General features: G+C 41.5%; 1 protein-coding gene across 9 annotated transcripts in view; it reads right to left on the bottom strand.

The window, feature by feature from the left end:
* PCTP (phosphatidylcholine transfer protein) overlaps positions 1-16,246 on the bottom strand; it is a 94,996-nt gene that overhangs the window by 25,686 nt on the left and 53,064 nt on the right. For 2 of the 9 annotated variants that reach the window (XM_075846525.1, XM_075846526.1), the window contains exon 1: positions 9,731-9,946. The exons of 1 other annotated variant lie outside the window; for it this stretch is intronic. In XM_075846525.1, the coding sequence (XP_075702640.1) occupies positions 9,731-9,859 (129 nt within the window). In that variant the 5' untranslated portion in view covers positions 9,860-9,946. Of the gene's footprint in view, positions 1-8,963; positions 9,084-9,730; positions 9,969-16,246 lie in introns of those variants that run through there. 6 more of the 9 variants (XM_075846524.1, XM_075846527.1, XM_075846521.1 and 3 more) reach the window with 5 other exon arrangements.

Here is a 16,246-nt window from a genome sequence, read left to right as displayed (position 1 = left end):
GAACGGGGCCCCCTAAACCCCATTCTGGCTTACTCAGCTCCGCTCCCTACTGGCCACTTCCTGATTAGGTGGTCGGGAGTTACGGAAACAGCAGAGTGCTCGGTTTAGGGGGCCCCGTTATAGGGATAGGTGAGGATCCCAGAGGTGGGACCGCATCTATCTGACATTTATGGCATATCCTGGGAATATGCCAGAATTGTCCAAAATGTACTGATTTATTTTGACTTCATTATACCACACCGCGTTCCAAATTATTATGCAAATGTTATTTTTCGCTGATTTTCCTAAATAGTCGATGCAAATGACTAACAGAGATCAAAACATTTTAAAGGTTGTAAAGAGAACTAAAATGGTAATTTGTTGAATTTGCAGCATCAGGAGTTACATGTAAACATAGGACCCCTTCTTTGATATCACCTTCACAATTCTTGCATCCATTGAATTTGTGAGTATTTGGACAGTTTCTTCTGGGAATATCTTTGCAGGATGTCAGAATAGCCTCCCAGAGCTTCTGTTTTGATGTGAACTGCCTCCCACCCACATAGATATTGTGCTTGAGGATGCTCCAAAGGTTCTCAATAGGGTTGAGGTCAGGGGCACATGGGGGCCACACCAGGAGTTTCTCTCCTTTTATGCCCATAGCAGCCAATGACACAGAGGTATTCTTTGCAGCATGAGATGGTGCATTGTCATGCATGAAGATAATTTTGCTACGGAAGGCACGGTTCTTGTTTTTGTACCACGGAAGAAAGTGGTCAGTCAAACTCTACGTACTTTGCAGAGGTCATTTTCACACCGTCAGGGACCCTAAAGGGGCCTACCAGCTCTCTCCCCACGATTCCAGCCCAAAACATGACTCCGCCACCTCCTTGCTGACGTCGCAGCCTTGTTGGGACATGGTGGCCATTCACCAACCATCCATCTGGACCATCCAGGGTTGCACGACACTCATCAGTAAACACCGTTTGAAAATTAGTCTTCATGTATTTCTGAGCCCACTGCAACCGTTTCTGCTTGTGAGCATTGTTTAGGGGTGGCCGAATAATAGCTTTATGCACACTTGCAAACCTCTTGAGGATCCTACACCTTGAGGTTCACGGGACTCCAGAGGCACCAGCGGCTTCAAATACCTGTTTGCTCTTTGCAATGGTATTTTAGCAGCTGCTCTCCTAATCCTATTAATTTGTCTGGCAGAAACCTTCCTCATTATGCCTTTATCTGAACTAACCCATCTGTGCTCTGAATCAGCCACAAATCTTTTCACAGTACGATGATCACGTTTACGTTTTCTTGAAATATCCAATGTTTTCATACCTTGTCCAAGGTATTGCACTATTTCACGCTTTTCGGCAGCAGATAGATCCTTTTTCTTTCCCATATTGCTTGAAACCTGTGGCCTGCTTAATAATGTGGAACATCCTTCTTAAGTAGTTTTCCTTTGATTGGGCACACCCGGCAGACTAATTATCACAGGTGTCTGAGATAGATTACAATGATCCAAAGAGCCCTAAGACACAATACTATCCATGAGTTTAATTGAAAAACAAATAATTAAGTGTTTGACACTTAAATCCAATGTGCATAATAATTTGGAACACGGTGTATACTAATAATATGCTAATATACTATAATACTCCTTGGTGTTTTTAATTTATTTGCTTGTTTGTTCAACCAAACGGAAATGTATTTGCTTCAGTTAATGAGGTGGTTTGGGCCTAAATATTTATATGGGTGCACAGGGCCAGATTAAAAGGGGGGTCAAAAAGGGAAATTGCCCAGTGGCTTCCACCACCCAATTCCCTCCATTTGACATGTCATGATGACATGTCATACGTCTTAGCACCCAAACCCCCACCAATCGCTAAAACGAACAGGCAGAAGCGATCACCCGAGCAATTTGCCTCTTCGGCATTACTCTGCGCTGCTGCCCGTTCGTTCTAGTGATCGTGGGGGTCTTGGTGCTCGGAACCCCCAGTAATCAAAACTTCTGACATATCACTATGACATCAAAAGTTTGCTGAAATGATAGGTACTCTTTAACCCCCGTCCCGTCAGCCGCCGTATTATATATATATAAGGCGGAGGTCTGGTAAAGGAAGTATGGAGCAGGCTCAGGGGTAAAGCCCGTTCCAGAAGTTCAGCGTGTCGTCTGTATGAAACAGCCGACAATTCAGTGTAACGAGCAGGATCCGGCTCGTTTAACCCCTTAGATTTTGCAATCAAAAGCGACCTAGGCCATTAGAAACAGTGACATTGCATCGCCCTCCGTGATGCTAATGCAGGGTGCCAATGGTTGTCATGGTAGCTTGGGGGCCTAATTAAGGCCCCAGGTCTGCCAACTTTGTACTTGTCTTAAGCCCTGCCGGAGTTGCAGAATCACGACATACTGCAATACATTAGTATTTCAGTATATTGTGCAAGCGATCCAACATTTGCTGGCCCTGTACACAACATTTAATCTGGCTCTGTGCACCCACATGAATATTTAGGTCCAAACAACCTCATTAACTGAAGCAAATACATTTCCGTTTGGTTGAACATACAAGCAAATAAATAAAAACACCAAGAAGTATTGTAGTATATTAGCATATTATTAGTATAGTATAACGAAGTCTAAATAAATCAGTACTTTGGAGTCTCCCATTAGTATTTCCGTATATCGTTCAAGCGATCCAACATTTGCTGGTTCAAGTCCACTAGAGGGACTAATAAAAATAGCTAAATACAGTTAAAATGTAGCGAAACGTTTGACAAACTTCTGACATGTCATAGTGACATGTCAGAAGTTTGGATTGGTGGGGGTCCGAGCACTGAGACCCCCACCAATCGCTAGAATGAAGCAGCTGAAGGTCTCGTGTGAGCCGCTTCGTGTCTCTTCGGCTTTTTCCGGAAAGCTGATGTATCGGAGTACGGGCTCATAGACTTTTTATTGAGTCCATACACAGATACATTGATTTCCGGAAAAAGCCGAACAGACACGAAGTGGCTCACACGAACGCCTCAGCTGCTTCGTTCTAGCGATCGGTGGGGGTCTCAGTGCTCGGACCCCACCAATCCAAACTTCTGACAAGTCACTATGACATGTCAGAAGTTTGTCAAACGTTTAGCTACACTTTAAATAAAAAAAATTAATATATAAAAACTATATATTATAAAGTCCGAACTATTACAATAAAACATTATTTAACGCTGTAAAAAAAATTTAAAAACGCTAGAATTTGTTTTTTTGGTCCCCATCTCCTACAAAAAAGTGGAATAAAAAGTGATCATAAAGTCTCATATACCCCAAAATGATACCAATGAAAACTACAACTCTCCCCGCAAACAAACAAGCCCTCATCGACAGATAGAAAAAAGATATGGCTCTCAGTATATGACCACAAAAAACGAATGTTATTTTTAACAATTACTTTTTCCCTTGTAAAAGTAGTAGCGCCACCACATTGTCATCGGTTTTTTTTTTTGCATTGAAAAATACTTTTATTACAATTAAATACTATAGCAGAAGTCACAGTTACATGGGTTCCTGTGACACTGACGGGCTTTGATCAGATTATTATGGCACATCCGGGGAGCATTACAACTCCTCTTTTTTGACTCTGTTAGTTATTGGTAAAAGGGTATTACATCTTAGAAAGTTATGTCATAAACAGTCTGATTGGTTGTGTGGCAACCTCTGGGACCTCCACCGTTCGAGAACAAAGGGTTACTTCTGCTTTTCTCCTGCACAGCGTCACTCTCCTGATTGGTGGATAGTGTCACAGTATTCTAAGGATCGGAGGGGATTCTAGCTATATGCCATCCCTTATTATGGTGAGAAACACCTTAGGCCGTGTTCACACGGGGCGGATACGCTGCGTAAAACCAGGCAGCGTATCCACGCTGTGCGCCACAGGGGATTCCGGACGAAAAAGTGCACGAAACTGTGACGTGGTTTTTCACCCGGAATGTCCGCTGCGGAAAACTGCAGCACTTAGCCGGCCCGCTGCAGCCTGTGATTGGCTGCAGCGGCGGTCACGTGGGACGAAGCGTCATCCCAGGAGGCCGGCGCTCTGATGTCATCCAGGCCGGTCTCCTGGGATGACGATTCATCCATGTGACCGCCGCTACAGCCTGTGATTGGCTGCAGCGGCGGTCACACGAGATCAAGCGTCATCCCAGGAGGGCGGCTTGGAGGAAGAAACACAGACTCCTAGGTAAGTCTAGTGGATTTTTTTTATTCAGATTAGTGTCTTTTGTGGGGGAATCACTACAAACCCGCCGCAAAAAACGCAACAACTGCTATTTGTTGCAGGTTTTACCTCCCCATAATATCCCCCATAATATTTCTGAGTGTTTTTTCTGCTCAATAGTTACGCAGCGCATGGATGAGATTTGTTCAATTTCATCCACTTTGCTGCTGCTGTATTCTGCTGCGTTTTTTCCGTCCGCAATTTCAGACGGAAAAAACGCAGCAATTCCGCTATGTGTGGACAAGACCTTAAACTACAGATTTGTCCTCTCTTAACTTATCTTTAAACCCGACATATCCAGAGATGTGTGGTGCGAGATATTAAAAAAACATGTAAAAAACATGTATACCTCTGATGGATGCCATCTGTCACCCATAGACTCATGTTAAAAAACGTAATAACGAAAAACTAGAAGCATGACAGACAACAAACTGCGCCCTATAGAACCCATTAACTTCAAGAGGTTCCATCGATATTCCGTCATTTAACTGGACAAAATAGTGCGGCACTTTGTCTGGCATTTCTCTTTGGATCTGCGGCAGAGGCGCCGAAGGTCCTATTATTTATTCTGTATAAAAATAAAAAAAAAGGATGTCAAACAGGAAGCAATAGACATAGACTCCTGTTGCTGTAGACTTGATTAAAAATGAATAACTGATCTGCCGTGATCCTGTTTTTAAAAAGGACAGAAAAATTAGTCTTCGTCTGCCTGTCCTGTTGAAGTATGAAACTTGTAAGGCCCTGATGTAGATTCCGTCGTTTTTGCCAGACAAAATATCGCAGCGTGCCGTGCTATTTTATCCGGCAAAATGACGGAAACCCGACGGATCCCAATAAAGTAAATGGGTTCCGATGGATTCCATCATGCGATATATACGGCCCTTCCGGTATCCTTGTTGTTCTGCTCTTATGACAGAGTAGAACAACGGAATCACAGAAGTAAACACAGCCTAAAATGGAGACAATCGGAGACTTTAACTATGACGGAAGCCCCGTTAAAAAAAAATTTAAAAAAAATAAAAAAATAAATAAATCGGTGGACTGATCCGTTTTAAAAGAGAAAAAGTTTGAACAGAATGCTCCAACTTGATGTGACAGGCCCTAAGTCTGCAGTGAGCGCTACTATTTGGAACACTTTCGGGATATCATTGACCTCACTAGGTCTACAAGATTACCTGTTCATTTTGGAGATATAAAATCGGTGTAATAAGGGGCTTAGACCTCGTTCACGTCTGCATTGGAGGCTCCCTTTGGGGCCTCCGTCGCAGATCTGGCCGAGATTACCGGAGACAATAGCGCAGAATGCTGGTCTATTGTCTCCGGTAAAACTACGGACACCCCAACAAAGCCGATGGAACCCATTAAAGTCAATGGGTTCCGCCGGCCGTGCCCGTTGTGCAACGGAACCGTCGTTCTAAGATTCCTAAACAGCAGCTAACCATTATCGTGACTGCCAAAGGGTAGCTCGCCACTCTTGATATGAATGTTCTTCGAAATCTTACCGTCTATTGATTATAGCTTGCTTATGACAAGCTACAATCACGGATCGCTGGCTCGAGCAGGACATTGATATGTTTTCTGATATTTTGTACATGACCCATTTTTATGGTCTGGGACATGGATATGAAATGACACAGAGGTCTATAATGCATACACAGATCACATTGATGCAGATTGTCGGAAAGCCAGTCCTTTCTACACAGGATATTCCATAGGTGAGCTGACCCTGAAATCGACACCGTATATCGGATCATCAGCAGTAAAGCCGCTTATTCCAATTAGCTATGGAATTATAAAAGACAGGTAATCCATTTTATTAAGGATAAGCCCATGTCACGAGTTCAAAAGGACAAGAACCAACATCTGATATCAGATACCATAAAATAAATATAATAATCTATTCAGATACTACAGAACCCATAACTATATCCACCTCTGAGCTGGGAGAAGTATTGTATTAGGCTCTGTTCACATTACGTTTTTCCTATACGTTTAGCATGTAGATCAGGAAAGCTCCCGGCATACACGCTAAATGTGTCCATAGGGCTTCAAAAAAAAAGGTATGGAATAGCACAGTAGACTACATTATTCCATCCCGCAGGAGCCGTGATGGATGTGACAGATTTGTTATAATCCGGCATGATCAGTCATGACTAATCCGTTTCTTTTTTCCATTGACCAATAATAGATCAGTGATGTTTCCGTCAGGTATCAGTTTTTTGCCGGTTACAATACTGAAGCATGTTACACTATTGTGACCGTCAAAAAGTAACTGAAGCCTGATGTAAAGGAACTAAGGCTCTGTTCACATCTGTCACGGAGGCTCCATCAGGGGCCTCCGTCGCAGTTTCGTTGAAAAATGGCAGAAGAAAGAGTGCAGCGTGCTCAGCTATTTCTTCCAGTAAAAGGACGGAAACCCAACGGTACCCATTAAATTCAATGCAATGGCTCTGGCAGTTCGTTTTTTTTTTTGGGGGTTTTCTGTTTCTACGACGAAATAGAAGAACAGAAAAACTTAACCCCGATGTGACCAAAGTCTAATGGAGGTGTGGACAGAGCCTAAGGCTGTATTCACATCTGCGTTCCAGGTTCTGCTTTGTTATAGGAGCAGAACATCGAGAATACTGGAAGCACCGGACCAGTCGTATGACGGAAACCAAGGGCGCCCGAAGGAACCATTTGACTTTAATGGGTTCTGTCTGGTCTCAGTCATGGTCTCTGCCATTTTGCGGGACAAAATAACACATCATGCTGTGCTATTTTGTCCTCCAAAAATCACGGAGCCTCTGCGCAGATGTGAACAGGGCCTAACATAGGTTATAATGCTATCCGTTTCCAGAAAAGTGTCATGGGATACAATTATATCCTTTGGGTGACAGATGCCACTAGTAGGCATATGTCACAGCCTACGTTTAAATGGACACAACTTTGTAATTTACTTACTGTTAAAATTTAGTTGTTTAATCCATGCAAATTGTGTGTGAAGTTACTGCCACTAGGTGTCTCCCTTCCTGTAATCTGCTGTCCACCCCCTGTTGTCAAGCAATGTCCGTCCCTGGTTACAGACGGACTGCAGAAGGTGGGAATGTGTCACTTTACTGCCAGCCTATACAAGGGGGAAGCAGAGAGAGTGGGACTCAGCAACACACGCTGCATGTAAGTCTATGGAGGAGGCGAGGGGTGAGCAGGGGGAGGAAGTAGGAGCAGAGAGAGACACACAGATGTGATGGTAAGATTTCTATGTCACACCAGTGCTGGATTCTCAGCTACGCCGGTCTGTACTGCTGTATAATGTCCTCCATGCTGCTGCAGCTTCTATATATGTGATAGATAGAGGTAGGAGAGCAGGATTCTCATCTTCTACATGTATAGTGTATAGAAGACATGATAGCTGTTAGGATCCGCCCAGTAGCTAAGAGATAACTGAGAACGAGAGAGAACCTGCAGAGGGGAAACCTGCTAAATAATGCAGAATACAAGTATACAATATAATGGGCAGAAATTGTGTTATCCCTCATATACATGACTGCTTATTCTGAAAAGTTATGTACGCTTTTATGTATACGTCGGGTGCTTTCACAGTGTATACATCAAATGTAGGCAAAGAAACATGATGTAAACATAGCCTTAGTTCATTTCCATCAGGTTTCCATTTCTTTTTGACGATTAGAATAGCGTAGCACGCTGCATTATTCTAACCAGTAACAAAACAAACAAAAAACGGAAACCCGGCAACCTCATAATAAGTTAATGGGGGAAATAAAATCAGATCATGGCAAATCCATCATATCTGTCATGAATCCTGTAAAAACAGAAGCCATGACGCCTGTGTGAACAAAGCCTTAGGTCTGTACATGTTTTCAGCCTCAGATCTTGAAAGTGGAAATGTAGATTGTATTTACAGTACTAGAAATAATTAGAAAAAAATAAAACCATAAAAAGATCTGTCAACAGAAGCGACCTACAGGGCTTCACTTGTGACCTCTGTTATACGGCACGTGCCGTACACCATTGGGATTTAAAGGGACACTTTCCCTTTCTGCCCTCTATCTTGTAGTATAAGGATTCTGGCACTTGTTATTGCACCCAATGCTCTTGGTAAGTACCTTTGACTTGTTTTTTTTATGTTGTCTGCTCCGTGTCCCTGACTTTATCTTGTGGATTGTCCGACTACCCTTGGTCCGTGTCTGTGACTTCTGGTCACATGATCATTTAGGCGCCATTTTCTTGGGGAATCCGCTACTATCGCATAGTAACTCTCCCGCAATTATGGACAGCCGTCCCCAATTTTGCACGCCCCCATAGATTTCTATGGGCGAGTCCGTGCCGCAATTGCGGACACGAATAGGAATATATTTTGCAGATCATTTTTACAGCCCGGACACACATCCGTAAACATACAGAAAGGTGTCCAAGGCCTGTAGAAATGAACGGGATTATCCGTAATGACAGATCCGTAATTAAGGATAAAAACTACGGTGATGTGCATATTTTTCTTGAAGCAGCTATTGGCATCTATTCATTGTTTTACTTATTGAGTACTCAGTATTAGGAGTAGGATTATTGTAATGTTCACACAGGGCGGATAACATTGCGTAAAAGCACAGAGCATATCCGTCGTGGACGCCACAGGGAATTCCGGCTGAACATCCGCACCAAATCGTGTGTAGTACTGAATGTTCGTTGCGGAAAACATCATTTAAAAAAAATAAAATAAATGCCCATACATACCCGCAGCCACGGCGACGTCGTCCCTCTGACGTCCTGCAGCCTGGCCTCCTTGGATGATGTTTTATCCCATGTGATCGGCTGCGATTTTTGCAGTAGAATCCACTTTGATGCTACTATAATCCGCTGCGGATTCCAACGCTGCTATATAAAAAACCCATAGCGGCTTCGTCAGTGTATCAGGAGGCATCGTGCTGGCGGACGCTATGTTGAATGGCTCCAGGGCTGATACTATGTACGCCCCGGAGGCGTCCACGCAACTTCATGCAGCTGGGGAAAGGTGGCCGGTTCGGGAGTCAAACTCATGCGCCAGGAAACGACGCTCTAGAGACTCCGACCAATAGAGGTTGTCAAGTGACCTACAAAAGCGCTGCCACCGCCGTGGGACTGCAACGGTGACCGTAACCCTAGGAAATTCTATCTTTCCACCGTTCGGAGTCAGGTCCGTTTTCACCGACTCAAGTGAATGGGTCCGTACCACTCGGATGCAGCGGAAAACGGCCCGAGTGACAATCGGTCGTATGCAAGAGTCCCTAGGTTAGGTGCCATGAGTTGTATCCAAAATGTCAACACCATGATGGAACGAATGGGTCAATCTTTCGACAACACATTTTACTGAATTATTGTGGACTTAGTTTATTATCTATAATAAGTTGCAGACTATTAGAATGGGCTTCATGATCTCATATATGGCGATGCACTTTTCAACTAGTAAATATTCCATAGATCGAACCCCCTAGGGGACATTGCAATTTCAAGGCTGACAATACCTCGTCGTACAGCCGGTATATCTGAATGCCCATGCTCTCCGTGAACAATTCCCACCCTGCGGGTAGTGCCCGTTCATCCAGCTCCCTCCAGGCCTCCTGAAACTGTTCTTCTATGAAACCGATCTCCATAATTCCGGGGACCGGCACACGAACGGGAATTGACAGCGCACTGATGACGTCAGCGTCCGAACCGCGCCGTAGCCAATCACATAGCTTGCCAACATTAAAGCGCGCCAATGAGGGAACGATGTTTACTTCCGGGTTTTACGAAACTGCTGAGCGAGTGATGTCACGCAGGGATGTGTCTGTGTGCTGACCGCACTGCTCGGTTTGCATTCACACAGGGCAGTTTTGAAAGGGCTTTTTCCATTGCAGCAATATGTGAAGTGATAGTGAAGGGCAGTTTTGCATAACTGGAGCTGCAAGGAAAAAAACTCATGTCAAATTAGAAATATATATTTATAATATCGTGGCCTGTCATGGGAGATGTACAATAAAACATGAATAAAAGAATCAAATAAATAAATAATAAAGTTAAAATATAAGATGTGCTAACTAGTATGTTCACACGGCGTTTTTTGCAGCGATTTTTGACGCTTTTTTTTTTAGCTATCTCTTCAACAGAGAGATGGAATAACCGCAAGCGTTTTTCGGCCAAAAAACCGCAGCACAAAAACGCGGCAAAAAACTTTATTTCCGGCTCCCATTGATTTCAATGGGGTTTTTGAGGCGGAAAATGCCTCAAGATAGGGCACGTCGCTTCTTTTTCCCGTGAGCGTTTTTTTTTTTTTTTTGCTGGCAGTAAAAAAACGCCTCCCCCTCCCATTGAAATGTATGGGAGTCAATTTCGGCCGTTTTTTGCCGCTCCGTGTGAACAGGGAGGGCCTAAGGCCCCATGCACACGACTATGCTTTTGCGGCCGCAATTTATGCAGATAAATTGCGGACCCATTCTTTTCTATGGCCCCATGCACATGACCGTGAGTTACACGGATCGGTGCTGGGGCCGCAAATCCGGACGGCACAACTCATTTTACTGTCCGGATTTGTGGATTCACTAATACTGGTGGATTTGTGAGTCCAGATGACACACGGACGCACGACAGACTGCAACGGACCCGTGGTTTTGCAAACCGTGTTTTTAGTGGTCACGGATTTGTGCAAAGCCCTAGCCCGGCACTTGTGGTGATTGTTTACATGCAGTCACCATACCAGCCAATCAGAGGGTCTCAGTGGTCATGTGGACATTTTTGGGCTGGAATGTGGGGGTTTTGTTTTCTGTTGATTACTGTCCGGTGAAATTGACATGTTAATTTAATTTTGCATCATTGCTACGTAAAACAAAACAGCGTATCCGTCCTGGGCGCCGTAGGGAATTCAGGCCGAAAAACCTCACCAAATAGTGGTGTAGTTATTCGTCCGGAATGTCCGTTGCGGAAAACTGCTAATAAAAGAAAAAAAGTTCTATACTTACGTAGCCATGGAGACGCGTCCCTCTGCCATCCTACAGGCCGGCCTCCTGGGATGACGTTTTATCCCATGTGACCGCTGCAGCTTCTGGATGGAGAAACACAGAATTCTGGATACGATTTTTATTTTTTGTTCTGAGTTGCGTTTTTTTCCGCAGAATCGCTACTTTTCAGACGCAAAAAAAACACATCTGTTATTTGTTACGGGTTTTACCTCCCAATTAAATTCATGGGGAAAAACCGGCAACAAAAAAGCAGCGATTTAGGCTGGGTTCACACGACCTATTTTCAGACGTAAACGAGGCGTATTATGCCTCGTTTTACGTCTGAAAATAGGGCTACAATACGTCGGCAAACATCTGCCCATTCATTTGAATGGGTTTACCGACGTACTGTGCAGACGACCTGTCATTTACGCGTCGTCGTTTGACAGCTGTCAAACGACGACGCGTAAATTGACAGCCTCGGCAAAGAAGTGCAGGACACTTATATACATTATATGCAGGACACTTCTATAGATTATATGCAGGACACTTATATACATTATATGCGGGACACTTATATACATTATATGCAGGACACTTATATACATTATATGCAGGACACTTATATACATTATATGCGGGACACTTATATACATTATATGCAGGACACTTATATACATTATATGCAGGACACTTATATACATTATATGCGGGACACTTATATACATTATATGCAGGACACTTATATACATTATATGCGGGACACTTATATACATTATATGCGGGACACTTATATACATTATATGCAGGACACTTCTATACATTATATGCGGGACACTTATATACATTATATGCGGGACACTTATATACATTATATGCAGGACACTTGTATACATTATATGCAGGACACTTATATGCAGGACACTTATATACATTATATGCGGGACACTTATATACATTATATGCAGGACACTTATATACATTATATGCAGGACACTTATATACATTATATGCGGGACACTTATATACATTATATGCGGGACACTTCTATACATTATATGCAGGACACTTATATACATTATATGTGGGACACTTATATACATTATATGCGGGACACTTATATACATTATATGCGGGACACTTATATACATTATATGCAGGACACTTATATACATTATATGCAGGACACTTCTATACATTATATGCAGGACACTTATATACATTATATGCGGGACACTTATATACATTATATGCGGGACACTTATATACATTATATGCAGGACACTTGTATACATTATATGCAGGACACTTATATGCAGGACACTTATATACATTATATGCGGGGCACTTATATACATTATATGCGGGACACTTATATACATTATATGAAGGACACTTATATACATTATATGCGGGACACTTATATACATTATATGCGGGACACTTATATACATTATATGCAGGACACTTCTATACATTATATGCAGGACACTTCTATACATTATATGCAGGACACTTATATGCAGGGCACTTATATACATTATATGCAGGACACTTATATACATTATATGCAGGGCACTTCTATACATTATATGCAGGACACTTATATGCAGGACACTTATATACATTATATGCAGGACACTTATATACATTATATGCAGGACACTTCTATACATTATATGCAGGACACTTATATACATTATATGCAGGACACTTATATACATTATATGCGGGACACTTATATACATTATATGCGGGACACTTATATACATTATATGCGGGACACTTATATACATTATATGCAGGACACTTGTATACATTATATGCAGGACACTTATATGCAGGACACTTATATACATTATATGCGGGACACTTATATACATTATATGCAGGACACTTATATACATTATATGCAGGACACTTATATACATTATATGCGGGACACTTATATACATTATATGCAGGACACTTCTATACATTATATGCAGGACACTTATATACATTATATGCGGGACACTTATATACATTATATGCAGGACACTTATATACATTATATGCAGGACACTTATATACATTATATGCGGGACACTTATATACATTATATGCAGGACACTTCTATACATTATATGCAGGACACTTATATACATTATATGCAGGACACTTGTATACATTATATGCAGGACACTTATATGCAGGACACTTATATACATTATATGCGGGACACTTATATACATTATATGCAGGACACTTATATACATTATATGCAGGACACTTATATACATTATATGCGGGACACTTATATACATTATATGCAGGACACTTATATACATTATATGCGGGACACTTATATACATTATATGCGGGACACTTATATACATTATATGCAGGACACTTATATACATTATATGCAGGACACTTCTATACATTATATGCAGGACACTTATATACATTATATGCGGGACACTTATATACATTATATGCGGGACACTTATATACATTATATGCAGGACACTTGTATACATTATATGCAGGACACTTATATGCAGGACACTTATATACATTATATGCGGGACACTTATATACATTATATGCAGGACACTTATATACATTATATGCGGGACACTTATATACATTATATGCGGGACACTTATATACATTATATGCAGGACACTTCTATACATTATATGCAGGACACTTATATACATTATATGCGGGACACTTATATACATTATATGCAGGACACTTCTATACATTATATGCAGGACACTTATATACATTATATGCGGGACACTTATATACATTATATGCGGGACACTTATATACATTATATGCAGGACACTTCTATACATTATATGCAGGACACTTATATGCAGGACACTTATATACATTATATGCGGGACACTTATATACATTATATGCGGGACACTTATATACATTATATGCAGGACACTTCTATACATTATATGCAGGACACTTCTATACATTATATGCAGGACACTTATATGCAGGGCACTTATATACATTATATGCAGGACACTTATATACATTATATGCAGGGCACTTATATACATTATATGCAGGACACTTATATGCAGGGCACTTATATACATTATATGCAGGGCACTTATATACATTATATGTGGGACACTTATATACATTATATGCAGGACACTTATATACATTATATGCAGGACACTTATATACATTATATGCGGGACACTTATATACATTATATGCAGGACACTTATATACATTATATGCAGGGCACTTCTATACATTATATGCAGGACACTTATATGCATTATATGCGGGACACTTATATACATTATATGCGGGACACTTCTATACATTATATGCAGGACACTTATATACATTATATGCGGGACACTTATATACATTATATGCGGGACACTTATATACATTATATGCGGGACACTTATATACATTATATGCAGGACACTTATATACATTATATGCAGGACACTTCTATACATTATATGCAGGACACTTATATACATTATATGCGGGACACTTATATACATTATATGCGGGACACTTATATACATTATATGCAGGACACTTGTATACATTATATGCAGGGCACTTCTATACATTATATGCAGGACACTTATATACATTATATGCGGGACACTTATATACATTATATGCGGGACACTTCTATACATTATATGCAGGACACTTATATACATTATATGCAGGACACTTATATACATTATATGCAGGACACTTATATACATTATATGCGGGACACTTATATACATTATATGCAGGGCACTTCTATACATTATATGCAGGACACTTCTATACATTATATGCAGGACACTTATATGCAGGGCACTTCTATACATTATATGCAGGACACTTCTATAGATTATATGCAGGGCACTTATATACATTATATGCAGGACACTTCTATACATTATATGCAGGACACTTATATACATTATATGCAGGGCACTTCTTTGCAACGTAATTTGAGCCGTTCTTCATTGAACTCAATGAAGAGCAGCTCAAGATTTACGAGCGTCACAGACGGCTCGCAAAATGCGAGGAGGAGCATTTACGTGTGAAACGAGGCAGCTGTTTTCTCTTGAAAACAGTCTGTCTTTTCACACGTAAATGCCTGCTATCGTGTGCACATACCCTCAGGCCTCATACACACGAATGTATTTTTGTCCTCCCGTAAATACGGGTCCTTGGTCACCAGTATTCCACCCGTATTTACGGGCACGTTTTCTCTGCAAAATTGAACTGCACTAATCGACAGCCCCTTCTCTCTATCAGGGCAGGATAGAGAGAAGGGGCAGCCCTTTCCGCAGAAAAAGTAAAATAAATTCTTACCTACCCGGCCGTTGTCTTGGTGACGCGTCCCTCTTTCGACATCCAGCCTGACCTCCCTGGATGACGCGGCAGTCCATGTGACCGCTTCAGCCTGTGATTGGCCTGTGATTGGCTGCAGCGGTCACATGGGCTGTAACGTCATCCCAGGAGGCCGGACTGGAGGAAGAAGCAGGGAGTTCTGGGTAAGTATGAACGTCTTTTTTTTTTTACAGCTTTATCTATATTGTGATCGGTAGCCACTGTCCAGGGTGCTGAAACAGTTACTGCCAATAGAAGTACATGCCGTAATTACGGGCGTTTTTACGTTCGTGTGCACGGGGCCTAAGCAAATATAATTGACATACTGCAGAATAAAAAACCGCACCGCACAGGTCAATTTTTGAGCGGTTTTTTTCCGCTTATCATTTACGCAGCGTGTGGAAGAGATTCGTTAAAATCTCATCCCGTCTGCTGCTACTGTATTAGGATGCAGATTTTCCGCACGTTGTGGAAAATCCGCAGTATTTACGCTACGTATAAATTTACCCATACAGTGATACCAAATGTATATGGTTTTTTGTTTTGTTTTTTTACTCTTTTTACAGCATAAAAACAATGTTAAAAAATATATATTTTTATGTTTGTGCCGCCATATTCTGTCACCTATAACTTTCATATTTTTCTGTCAAATGTGCTGTGTGAGGGCTTATTTTTTGCAGGGCG

Source organism: Rhinoderma darwinii, chromosome 13 (assembly GCF_050947455.1).
Source record: "Rhinoderma darwinii isolate aRhiDar2 chromosome 13, aRhiDar2.hap1, whole genome shotgun sequence".
In the NCBI taxonomy this organism is placed as follows: domain Eukaryota; kingdom Metazoa; phylum Chordata; class Amphibia; order Anura; family Rhinodermatidae; genus Rhinoderma; species Rhinoderma darwinii.
The sequence above is the reverse complement of the archived record's forward strand: the minus strand, read 5'-3'. Positions and strand labels throughout refer to the sequence as shown.